This window comes from Melanostigma gelatinosum (assembly GCF_949748355.1).
Source record: "Melanostigma gelatinosum genome assembly, chromosome: 19".
Lineage (NCBI taxonomy): Eukaryota > Metazoa > Chordata > Actinopteri > Perciformes > Zoarcidae > Melanostigma > Melanostigma gelatinosum.
In genome coordinates, this window is record NC_136652.1 from 19145168 (window position 1) to 19158846 (window position 13679).

Sequence of the window (13679 nt, forward strand, 5' to 3'; positions counted from 1 at the left end):
CTGAAAGAAACGGAAACTTATGCAAGATAGTACAACACAAATATGCTGAGTTAAATAATTCAGAATTTCTGATCACCCCTCCACCTTCGTGACCCCCACCCTCTCCAAAATGAGTGGCAAATGCTGCTGAACACGGGAGCAAAAGAGCACATATACTAAAACTAGAAGTTACACATTGCGTTTCACTCTGTAGCAGAATCCAACTGGAAGGTGCTGGCATCTACGCACTTTACGCATAGTAGTCTGAGTTGCTGTCGATTTTTTAGTTATTCAGATAGTTTAAAAACCGTTTTGGTTCGTTTTAGTTTGTGAAATGGCAGATGCGTTTGCAGGACGGATATAATGTCACCACTATATTGTTGAGAGCTTTATATATAGATGGTGTTGAGATTAGTGGCCGATGCGGATAACCACTTTGTTACGCATGGGGCACTTTGGTTTTCATTTCAGAATGCCAAACTCGCACTTGACGGAGCTGATGCTTTCGATGCTGAGTTTACTGTCCACCTGGGGATGTTTTATTCCCCGAGGAAAAGTTTCTGATTGCGGAATTCGCCCTGAAGTCAAAATCGGATTCTCCTCCAATTCTTTTGCGCCGGTTTTAAACTCCGGGGAGGTAAATCTGCGTAAGAGTTTGTTGCTCAACACCGAGAAAGTCGTGGTTGAATTAGCGACAGTTGGTGCGGTAAACAGAGGAGGTTCCGCGTTGCAGGGAGACGCTTCTCGCCTCCTTATGGTTCTGGATTTACGCACGGGCACCAGTGTGCGGTTCCGAGGCGTGGGAATGAGGATACTGGTTGGCAGACTACATATTTTCTCGTGAAATCTACACGCACAGTAGTCTGACATTTTTGATTTGTCTGTCCCTGGTTTATTCTCTCTTTTGTTGGAAATAATGGGAGCCAGTAAGATGTCCAGGGCAGAGGGCGCGCTGGGTTTGGGGGTGCTACTGGGTGAGAAGAAAATCGATTTTTGAGCCTCGCAGCTCTGTTTAAGAGGGGGGAAATGGTCATCTCCTGCTTCAGGATGCTTATAGTTTTGAGACTGGTCTGAAATCTGCGGAGTGGCTTTAGGGGTTAGGATTTCGGAGAATAGCAGCGCTTGTGGAGGCGAGGAGGAGCCGCCATTCTCTCTTTCAAACTCATCTATTGAGTCCATCGATGCCAACATACTCTGCTTTACCCGTGGTCTTGGTTGCCAGGTACAATTTTGAACCAATAGACAATCTGTATGATTACACGTTTGGAGGTCCTCAAGTGTATTCACTAAATGTCCAACTCTGCTCTCAAACTTGTCATTTCCATCACCACATCCTAAACTAAGTCGCGTCTGCGCATTTCCCTGAGCGCCTCCCTCATCCTCCCGGCTCTTCCTGGAGTTGTGAGTGAGCGCAAAGATGCACTCTGTGTGGCCGAGAAACTTCGCCACTTCAACAGCAGAGTTGCCAACTTTATTCTGCCGGTCTATCCGAAGACCCAGCCTCTTGAAAGCTCTCACCAAAAACTCAACCACAGGGGAGTGACCTGCTACGGCGGCGTACATTAGCGCGGTGTTCTCCCAGGCGTCCACAATCTCCGGGTCTGCATTGTTTCGGACCAGGATCTTCACAGCGTCCAGGTAGCCCTTCTCACAGGCGTAACTGAGCGCGGTGCGCCCGTTGCCGTCCCGACAGTTGACACTGGCCCCTTTCTGCAGCAAAAGCTCTGCAAACTTACACCGAGTCTTACTATCAGGCAGCAGGATAGAAGAGATGAGGGGGGTCTGTGCGCTCTCCGTTCTGGAGTCCACTATTTCCCCATCCAGCGCGTCCAGAACGAACCTGGCCAGGTGGACTTTATCCTTTGACATCGCCTCCAGGAGGATCTTAGTGCCGGTTTGCCCATCGGACTTCCCCTGAGCCTTGAGCATGATTTTGAAATGGATCAAAAACCTATCGGAGTAATGTCGTAACACAGAGCAGGTTTGGAAACCCTTTCCCTGAAACGAGTGCTGACAAGACAAACCATTACCTCTGTTATATAGTGAAGAGGGAAGCCATGGAGTTGCCGGGCAACACAATCGCTGCGCTTTGTTCGCCTTTGTAATGGAGATACGTTGCTTATAATGACAACAAGGAGCTTCCGCGCTGGAGCCGCCTGTGTAAAAAAAGAGTGGACGTGGGGTATTAATTCATCCTGCACTTGTTGAACGTGATTAGTCAGCAGTGGTCATTGTTTGGGAAATAAGTGCGCGGGCGGTGTGTGTGCGCGCTGCGCTTGTGTACATCTGGCCTCCGCACAGCGTGTCCCCACTCGAGACGTTTTCAATGCCAAGTGATCCGATGTCAGAAGGGACCAGACCGACGGGATGAACAATATAGTTAGCGTTAAAATAATGTTTTCATAGAAAAGTCATTGGTGGTGCTGCTAATGTACACAAAGCCCTTTAAGCCCTTTAGATATTCCGGCTTTCCTCAAACACCAAACTTTATTTTTCTACATAAAATGTTTATCTCATGGTTATCTTAAATTAAACAAATGGATAAACCAAACCGGAGGTTTATGTTCTGACAAATATACAAAACTACTCACAGTTCTTTGGAGAAACACGAATGAGCCACAAGATGAGTCTCATTCACACCTGGATTTATACACAAATCATGGAACTGTATTAAAATAACAACCGCATTTTCATTGCTTTAAGTTCAATACAATATTAATACAAACAAGCTACAGTTCAAGTACAAAACAATAGAGGAAACAATATCAACTGAGGAAATCAAATAGGTGGCTTGCTCTGCAAAAATAATTGGCTTTTTTTGAGAAACCAGAGATCTAAAGGTTACAAGTAATCACAGTATCCACTCATAACTCTAGTGAACAAAGGGAACATCTATCCAGCGACAGCAGGGTTAATGTCTCTGGGTTGTACAGGGCCATCAGCGGTGGAGTGTTTCTGCACGTGCATGTGTGTGGGTGGGTGTGTGTGTGTGTGTGTGCGCGCTTGTGTCTCGGTCTCAGTTGCTCGCACCACCGTGGTAGTTCTGCAATCCATCTCCTCTTCCAACTTCCCCATCCGCTGCATGGCCTTGGCCTTCGAGGAGGCAGACAATACAGACACTAAATACACACACGAAGCACCTGCAGAAGAACATGTGCAATTTTGATCTTTCAGCTAAAGTTCTGAATGTTCTATTGCTCATCAGTTTATCAGTAAGCGGTTATTTCCTCTATCTTAGGGTATTTCCATACACAAGCTTAGCAGGCAGTGACTTCAGTCCGTTTTCATTCCTAGGGCCTCAAATACCGACGCACAAGGCGAACTTTAGCATCTGTATGAGACTCACAAGTGAATATGACCCCTCTGTCATTATTGAACACTCAGAGAAGTGTGGAGAGATCACAAAGCCACACAGGGTGGGTGGGAGGCGCACAAACGCAGGACATTCAACCAGGAGACCTGTGTTCAAGACGGCTGTTGATGTCCCAAACTGACGTTAGTGATGGTTGTGACGTGTTTTCCGTACGATGTTACATTATTTACATTTGAATTAGTTTACATGAATGATGTTTTTCCTAAACCGAAGCGTTCACCACGTGTTCACTGCGTTAGAAAGTGACGCCAAGGAGTCTGACAAAGCGTCAGTATTTGGGATGAGAGCGTGCTGGTGACGCAATTGTTGCAATGTCTGCAGTGGGACTCTGTCACATGAAAGCAAATGATTATGAGCTGGAGTGATGAAAGCACAGTGGGCAGATTGTGAGCTGGCTGTTTCTCTGCTTAGTAAAAGCTGGTGAGTCATGGTGACAAATGACTCAGCTGCTCGTTGGCACCGCCGACACCCTGAGAGCTGCAGACTACTAATGTGGGAATGAGATTCCACAACACAAAGACGAGTGAATCACTTTATTTCCTTTGCATTCTCTTCAAAGGCAGATTAGTGGAGTACTATTTCTCTGCTTTCGTCAGTGAAGTCGGTGGTGATTCACCTCATGAATGGTCATTATAGTGGTTATTCAATAACGGGAAAATACACATTTTTACAGGCTCAGCAGAAAATTGAGGCTGTGCAAAAAAGGAGAAACATAACTGAGGTAGAAGGGAAAGAAATGGAAGGATGATGCACTGACAGACGGGAGGTATCAGAGGCAGAGCTGAGTGAGATGGAGATTGTGATTTCAGAAGCAAATCATATAAAAAAAACTCAGCACGATATTATGACTTTTTAATTCGACATACTAAACTGACTCTTTAAAAACCATACTGTGAATTTCTCGTGACATTTTTCAACATAGTATACTATTACTTTTTAAAACGTGTATATATATATGTATATCTATCTATCTATGTGTATATGTATGTATGTATGTATGTGTATATGTGTGTATGTGTATATGTATATATGTGTGTGTGTATATATATATATATACGTATATATGTATATATATACGTATATATGTGTATATATACGTATATATGTATATATATACATATACGTATATGTGTATATATACGTATATATGTGTATATATACGTATATATGTGTATATATGCGTATATATACGTATATATGTGTATATATACGTATATATACGTATATATGTGTATATATACGTATATATACGTATATATGTGTATATATACGTATATATGTGTATATATGCGTATATATACGTATATATGCGTATATATACGTATATATGTGTATATATACGTATATATGTGTATATATACGTATATATGTGTATATATACGTATATATGTGTATATATACGTATATATGTGTATATATACGTATATATGTGTATATATACGTATATATATACGTATATGTGTATATATACGTGTATATATACGTGTATATATACGTATATGTGTATATATACGTATATGTGTATATATACGTGTATATATACGTGTATATATACGTATATGTGTATATATACGTATATGTGTATATATACGTATATGTGTATATATACGTATATGTGTATATATACGTATATGTGTATATATACGTATATGTGTATATATACGTGTATATATACGTATATATACGTATATACGTATATATATACGTATATACGTATATATATACGTATATACGTATGTATATACGTATATACGTATGTATATACGTATATACGTATATATGTATGTATATACGTATATATGTGTATATATATATACGTATATATGTATATATATATACGTATATATGTATATATATACACATATACGTATATATACACATATATATGTATATATGTGTATATATACGTATATATACGTATATATGTGTATATATACGTATATATGTATATATATATACGTATATATGTATATATGTGTATATATACGTATATATACACGTATATATGTATATATGTGTATATATACGTATATATACGTATATATGTGTATATATACGTATATATGTGTATATATGTGTATATATGTGTATATATACGTATATATGTGTGTATATATACGTATATATGTGTGTATATATGCGTATATATGTGTATATATGTGTATATATACGTATATATGTGTATATATGTGTATATATACGTATATATGTGTATATATACGTATATATGTGTATATATACGTATATATGTGTATATATACGTATATATGTGTATATATACGTGTATATATACGTATATACGTATATATGTGTATATATACGTATATATGTGTATATATACGTATATATGTGTATATATACGTGTATATATACGTATATGTGTATATATACGTATATGTGTATATATACGTGTATATATACGTGTATATATACGTATATGTGTATATATACGTATATGTGTATATATACGTATATATATACGTATATATGTATATATATATATATATATTTTTCTTTTTTTTTTTCTGATGACATATTTTCAGCATACTATAGTCAAAAAGTTTTGATGACTTCTTTACATACTATTCTGACATACTATGACTTATGTATTGACTTACTAAACTATTAGTATTTGCATTGCATTTTTTGAAATATTATACAATGACCGATTATTTTCCATGACATAAGTCACAGTTACACCGTGACTTTTTTTTATGACATGACTTTTCTTACACACTACTACTAAACCCATGCCTTTCTAAATTACAAGCTATGACATACTACGACTTCTTTTTAGAAACTTAACTTTGATTTGTGATGACACACTATATATACTTTGTCCTTTTGAATTACTTTTTTGATTACATACTATACAGTATAGCATATATATATTCTGCCTAGCCCCAAATACCACACTTAATCTTCCATATACAATAACATTATTGATGGCTATCTCAAATTTAATAAATGGAACCGGAAAAAACTAAATGACTTGAATTGTACTTTGAAGAAACATAACTGAGCCACAGAGTTATGTCCCATTTTACACCTGGATTTATTGGTACACATACTATAAAACAGTATTAAAGGAGCTGGATAACAGTATTTTCATTGCTTTAAGTTCAACAATACAATATAAATACAAAAACACGCACAGAATGGTTTGTTGACAAGCTATAGTTCAAATAGGAGACACAGTAGGAACTGAGGAAATCAAATCGGTGACTTGCACTGCAAAAATAATCTGCTTTTTTGACAAACTAGAGAGCCAAAGGTTACACGTAATCACATAACGGAAACATTCAACTCGTGCAAAAAAGCCTCTAACAAACATAATAATCTTAAACTACACTCCATCTAATATATATATATATATATATATATATATATAACCCCATAATTTGGCATTTTGTCATTCATAAAATAATTTTACCATCCTAACAGACACCGAGTGGCACATTTGAAAGCGATGGAATAAAATTTAAAAGCACTTTCTACTGGTTTGTCTCTGCACTAGATATGTGGTGAGAGCTTTATACTGTGTTGTGTGGTGCAGTAAGGGCCGACTAAAAAAAACAGACAAATAGATAACAAAGAGGAAAACCCAGTGGTTGTCTTTCCCCAACATCCAACAGACCCACTCCACCCCCTGAGCCCTTGTATGACAAAAAGTAAATCAGACACACATTCCAGTATATACAAGAACATCCCGTCGACCCTTTAAGTGTGTTACAGCAGGATAATACAGAAGAACGTTTAACAAGGCCAAAAGACCTCGAGGTGCTTCTATCCCAATGTTTGTGTTTTTACATCATCATGGTGACTTTTGGTCACTTTATTTGTTCGTGCCATGCAATGTGGATGCTTGGCATGATCATATGTGCACAAATGCTAGTGCCCAAAGGATTACGTCACAATAGTGCTTCACCCCACATTTCTTTCTCTGCAGTGGCTTTTTGTCAGCGTCACCAGGGCCGCGCACAATCGTGCTTCCTTCAGCCATCTGTAAGTCAGTGGGAACCCGTTTGGGACAGAGACGGATACGGGCCTCGTGTGGAACGTGCGTGGAACGCCGTGTCACAGGCTTTGTTACTCAGTCTGGGGAAACAATGAGGATTACAAGCTGAGGTTGCTGTCGTGCAGTCAAGAAGCTATTCAGGGAGCACTTCACTTGAACGCCTTCAATGAGCGGGACGCCGACTCGACGAGGTGGCTTTGACTTCTGTCTGCAAAAGTTCTAGTCTGGTGGTGACATGCTGGTCAAATAACACAATGTATTACAGTGCTGCCAAGCGTGGATTCATTTAGTTCACCCATAATGCAACAGTTTCATTTAATGCAGTCTCATTTAGTCCACCTTAACCTTAATTTACTGGTAGATGTCCCTTTTATTAGGTCATCATATTTTCAATGATGTTTGGAACTACTCATGTCGTTGCTTTGGTTTGTAGTGATCAACAATTTTATCACAAAAAAAAGCAACCCCATTTAGTTGCTATTGCTGTAATATTTTGACTGATACTCCTCTTGGTCTCTCATTTGTACACCTTGAACTTTGAGGGAATCATGTTTGTTTTTTTGCATAGTATACATGAGTTTGAGGAGTATCAAGTTTTGCAGGTGTAAACTTGAACAAAATTACTGTCACATGTTACTTTCAAGTAAAAGTTTAGGACTGCAGTTACACAATCTCTTGGGTATTTCCTCATAATTAAAACATCATTTGACAGGGCCATAATAAACATCGATCCATCATGATCCCTTTATAGTTTTCTGACTCAGCAAGATAATAAGCCTTTTATATTTGGCTGTTACATGAACAACAAACGTCCGTGATACATCTTTGTGTAGTCACAACTTGCATCGTAGGTACCGGTGACACTCGGGGTTTGCCACTCCTTCATACAGTGATTTCTTTTTTATTTATTTTTTAAATACATTCTTACTGAAATACAGAACCTACAGTAGTGCACTGCTACATTTTCCACATTGTTATGATCACATACAAGGTGCTGAGGACAGGACTGGTGTGTAGCATACAGTGTATTTCAATGTTTTTCTTCATTTTTGCTGACATGACATTAAATTTTCTACGTATTCTTCTCCCCTCTTCCACAAAATGGAAATCCACCTCCTGTGTGTGTGTGTGTGTCCACCAATACCTGCAGCTTGTGAAGGATGCAGAGAACATTGAAGGTGATCTACATCCAGTGGAGGGGATACATCTGATTCTGTTGCTTCTCCTCTCGCTCTCCCTCTCTGTGGTTAAACCCCCCATCAAACAGTGATAAGCACCAGTGGCTCAGTGGTATACAGTTAGTGCGTGGGGGTAAAGGTGCAGAGGGCTAGTGTGTGTGAGAATGACAGAAAAGCACAGAGAGATGGAGGCGGGGTTAATGTCTCTGGGTTGTAGGGCGCTATCGGCGTGTGTGTGTGTGCGTCTGGTCTCAGTCGCTCACACCACCGTGGCAGGTCTGCGGTCCATCTCCTCCTCCAACTTCACCATCTGCTGCATGTCCTTGGCCTTCCAGGAGACAGAAAGCACAGTTAGACAAACGCACGGAAACTAAATGCAGACGTGTAGCACTTGATGAAGAACCATATTTTGTTTCCAGGTTTCACATGTGCAAGTTTGATCTTGAGTTACAGTGCATGGATTTGCATTAATATCGTGCCTTTTTTAAGGTCTGAGGGCTCATCAGTAAGAGATTATTTAGATTATGCTTTTCCTTGCATACTTCTGCAGGTAATATAAACCCTATTGTTAGGAGGCAGTGACACGTAATTGTTTCCACAAAATGTCTGCAGTGGGACTCTGTCACATACTATGAAAGCAAATGATTGTGAGCTGGCTGTTTTTTTGCTTATAGCTGGTGAGTCATGGTGATAAATGACTCGAGCTGCTCGTTGGCACCGCCGACACCCTGAGAGCTGCAGACTACTAATGTGGGAATGAGATTCCACAACACAAAGACGAGTGAATCACTTTATTTCCTTTTTTGCTCCTCAAAGGCAGATTAGCGGTGAACTATTTCCCTCTGGGAAATCACTTGAAGAATGCTCATTATAGTGGTTATTTAAATAACAGCAAAATACAGATTTACAGGCTCGGCACAATAATTAGGATATAGAACAAAGGAGTAGCATAACTGAGGTAGAAGGCAGAGACATGGAAGTGATGCACTGACAGACAGGAGGTTTCAGAGGCAGAGCTGAGTGGGATGGAGATGCCTACCTTGAACCTGTTTGTTTGCATGGTGTGATTTCAAATGCTGTGCCGGAAAAAGCAAATCATATTAAAAAACGAATGAATACATGTGAGACACGTACGGGTAATGGAGTGTAGCAGATGGCAAAATAAAATGTACAGATGGCGATACGAGACCGTCGTATGCCAAGTGAACTTTACGTTCTACTGTCAGTTGTGCACACTTAGAGCACGTAGGGCAGAGAGACGGTCCAGACAACTGACAATGAAGAAATAGTTCAATACAAAGTCATTCTACTGTACAAAGACACATGCTGTGGTTTGAACATTCCCAGCAGTTGAGATGGAGCGCAGCAGGCAGCTGACGGCAGACATGCCCGTTATCATCTTCAGTCATTTCTAAGATATGCAGTTTATTGGCTATAAGGTTCGGTGTTGTTGGTCCTACCTGCTCGTTGAACTTCTCCAGTTTCTCCAACTGTTCTCTCTGGTTTTTCTCTAGCTGCTCCATCTCCTTCTGATGCTTCATGGCCAGCTGCAAAAACACCAGGGACACAACATTACTCCTTCTGTTGCTGTTTAGTACGATCAATAAGTCAGAACGTATGAATCTCTTTCTCTAGAAAGCTGGAATGTCTCTTTGCGTTTTTACTGTCGGAGTAAGAAACGGTAGTAGCGATAGTTTGCCAAAACTTTTGAACGATATCAATCGGTCATGCATTAAAATAGGAGAATTCTTGGTGTATTCTTTAAAAAGTCAATTAAACACAACCTACCCTCTTCCTCTCATCCAGGAACTTCTTGGTGTTGCTGCTGTTTAACTCTCGTACTCTCCTAAATATTACAAAGAGCAGGACCACGGTTTAAAAGCCGGGTCAACCTCCTGATTACATGATAATAAATGGATAACGTAGACACGTGTGACCCACCTCTCTCTCTCTGCCTTGTTTTTTATGGACTTGTCCTGGCTAATGGCTTTACTGTTTTCCATGGACATCTTGGCCTGGTTGGCACGCATCTCTTTGCTATTCCTAAAATTGAGGAACAAAGAAAGCCACGACTGTAACAAACGACCTGCGTTTACAGCGAAGGTTTAGCAAGTCCCAGGGTCGCTGCCCCTTCTGGGTCTGGTCCCCGACAGTAAACCCATGTATACTGTCCACGCGTGTTTGGAACTCTCACCGTTCATGGATGAGTTTTAGCTGCATGGTCTGCTGCTCCTGGACGGTGGTCAGGAGTTTCTTGAGGTGTTCGCACTGCTGAGTGACGTGGCTGTCCTTCATCTCCTGCTCCTCGCTGCTGTGACTGCTAATCAGCCCTGACCACTCTTTAGTGTGCTGCGCTGTGATTTCCTTCACCTGCGACATGCACACACAGATTACAGACGCACATCTGAGGCACTTTGTCATCTTCACAGCTAATGGCTGTGTGACCGTTTCTGATTTTTGGGGTGAGAAGTTTTGCGCTACCTTGACTTTGTGATCGGCGATCAGTGTTTGGATCTTGTCCTCCGTCTCTTTCTTTAGCTCTTGGCTGTTTTCCCTGTGAGAAAAAAAGAAATGCATTTAAAAGCATGTGCGTTTACCGGGATGGTCGAGGTTTCTAAGAGGCCGGTCTTGTTCTCAAGCTAAAGGCCTTTTGCGTTTTACAAAAGCTTGTGTGAAAGTGTTGTGCTTGGAATTGAGCCGGAGGAATAATGTTGATTTAACATCCGTCACAGACGTCAGTCTCATGAAGGCAAAGAGAATTTAGTTGAATATTTGACATACTAATGTATGACCTTTTTTCATGACACTTTTTGACCTTCTAAACTGACATTTCTTTCACATACTGTAACTTGTATTCATGACTTCTTTCTACAAACGGTACAAAGACTTTCTCGACATACTATATAAAGATGTTTTTTTGTCTCACATACTAACTTGACTTTTTTTTTCATTACATTTTTCGACGAGTATTTTATGATTCAAGTTTTTTACGACATACAATATGAGTGTGTGCATTTTTCAATGAACATGAAGACTTTTTAATGACATTCTATACGATGACTTTTTGGTTACTATATCACGTTTTCCATGCCATTTTCGATATATCGGGCCTTTTTTTCAACATGACTTATTTCATATTATATTTTGACAAACCTGAGCAATGCAATTATCTCTATGTATGTATGATACGTCTTGGATTTCTTGTTTGTTGAACATGTGTTCTGAATTACCCTCTCTTCTTGATGGCTTTCTCTAACAGCTTCTCTTGGGTTGTCTTCTCCTTATCATGCTGAGACACCATCTTGTCTACCTGGGTGCAGTGGGCTTTCTGCATTGTATTTTGATCCTATTGGAAAGAAGAACATGTATTAGTTTAAGTATTTCTACTGTAGAAATGCAGTTGTAACCTCCATGAACGATATGAGAATTAAGCCGAAAACATGTATATCGTAGCAAAACGGGCAGCTTCAATACAAAACTATGATTATTTAAAAAAACATTGATGCTTTTGTGTCAATATTGTTGTCTATATTCAGCCAACAGATGGCGACCGGATGGTACTATTATACATGGGTTATGCAATAGGACTTAATGCGATGATAATTGTTGAGCCAGCTTCCGCCACGGTCTCTATGGTAAGCTGTGGTCAAAGGAAAAGCAACTTTAGCAAGTCTCATTTCTAACACATTAATTATGTGGCTGCATTTATGCATGTTTGTAATGAACAGATTGTGTAAGCAGTGGTCAGGGGGAGATGAAAGGAGCAGCCGTCCCTCTGAGCATCAACAGCAGCCTCTCACCCACCTTTGACTGCTTCTTCTTGAGAGTGTTGAGCTCCTTCTGCTGCTTTTTAATCAGTTTAAGGAACGTCTGCAGTGGGAGAGAAATGTATTCGTTGAGAAGTCTTTTAGGCACAATATCTGGGCATCAGTAGTTATCTTATGAGATCATTGTGGGTTCAAAAGGGGGTGACAGTAGTTTGATTTGACATGCTTTTTGAGGGCAAAGTGTGTGGACATTTCTTCAAACGGAAACGTAAAGTGACCTTTCGTTGTACATTACACCAATATCATCATTTAGCAATACCTCTGATAAATACTGCTTTGTAAATATTTATAGTTAACTGATAAAAGCAAACATTCTTGGTACTTAATTCCACAATAATAAACAATTACTGCATTATTACTCAACTCTTCCACATCTACTACGTCTTACAGACCGAGCCGTAGCAGCCTTGCTGTAGTGTTTGTTTACCAACCTTCATTAGTTTCAAGTCATCAATGCTGACATTAGGCACGAGTGCATTATCTGAAACGGCAGAGGAAAGTCCAGTTTAATTCTGTGTGCACATGGTGTACACACGTCTGTTTTAAAATGGATATGTTTTACGTCGGCGCCTACCCTTCTTGGTTTCTGCGGTGTTGTTTTGGGCGGAGTTGGAGTTCTGGGCCATGTCTGAGCTGGACTGCGGAGTCACACTGGCCTTCACAGTGTCTCCTTTGCCCTTTCCCTTCTTGTCGTTCTTTGAGCTTCCACTGGGAACGTCTGCTATGTCGTTCTGCAAAAGGGAAATGATTCACTCGGTTGGTAAGGGACACTGTTTTTACTTTAGGAAGCAGGTATATCCGAGTTAAAAGCTCAGCTGTGGGAGTTAACACAGGTATGAAGCTTCACATGCGTGTGTTGTCATCGCGTACCGTGTCGATCCCCAACGCCTTCATCTGGTCAGCTCTTTTTTCTGCTATGGTCAAGAACTTCTTTGGGTCCGACAGAGCATCCACGATGGCTGCAACACACAAAACCATTTGTTAGTTTATTGTAACGGGAGAAGAAAAGATTCATGAATAAATCGGTGGGTTGAGGGATTGTTTTTGTATGAAAAGAAAACAAAGAAATCTGAGGGAATACACTTTTAGGAGCCGTCTCTGATGTATTTAAAATGATATTTATTTGGACTATAGTAAATGTTATTTTGAATTTAGAAAGGTAGTAAACAAAGTGAGTCATAGTTGATGTCCGTTCACACAGATCTATCCTCTCTTGCATGATTAATCACTGCCTCATGCTGAGAGAGTGCACTCGTCTAACTGGCCCTGGGGAAGGATCCAACTTGTTTTCATAAAACGGTTTC

At 39.9% G+C, this 13679-nt stretch overlaps 1 protein-coding gene across 1 annotated transcript in view; it reads right to left on the reverse strand.

Annotated features, from left to right (window-relative positions):
• Positions 1-6415: 6415 nt before the first annotated feature.
• Positions 6416-13679, reverse strand: part of plcb4b (phospholipase C, beta 4b) — a 54018-nt gene continuing 46754 nt past the window's right edge. Inside the window, exons 30-41 of the mRNA XM_079290570.1 lie at positions 13246-13334; positions 12950-13106; positions 12807-12856; positions 12353-12418; positions 11779-11894; positions 11030-11102; positions 10743-10918; positions 10490-10591; positions 10337-10394; positions 10009-10095; positions 9588-9624; positions 6416-8876 (exon numbers count right to left, since the gene is read on the reverse strand). Coding sequence (XP_079146696.1) covers positions 8800-8876; positions 9588-9624; positions 10009-10095; positions 10337-10394; positions 10490-10591; positions 10743-10918; positions 11030-11102; positions 11779-11894; positions 12353-12418; positions 12807-12856; positions 12950-13106; positions 13246-13334 — 1088 coding nt within the window. The 3' untranslated portion in view covers positions 6416-8799. The remainder of the gene's footprint in view (positions 8877-9587; positions 9625-10008; positions 10096-10336; positions 10395-10489; positions 10592-10742; positions 10919-11029; positions 11103-11778; positions 11895-12352; positions 12419-12806; positions 12857-12949; positions 13107-13245; positions 13335-13679) is intronic.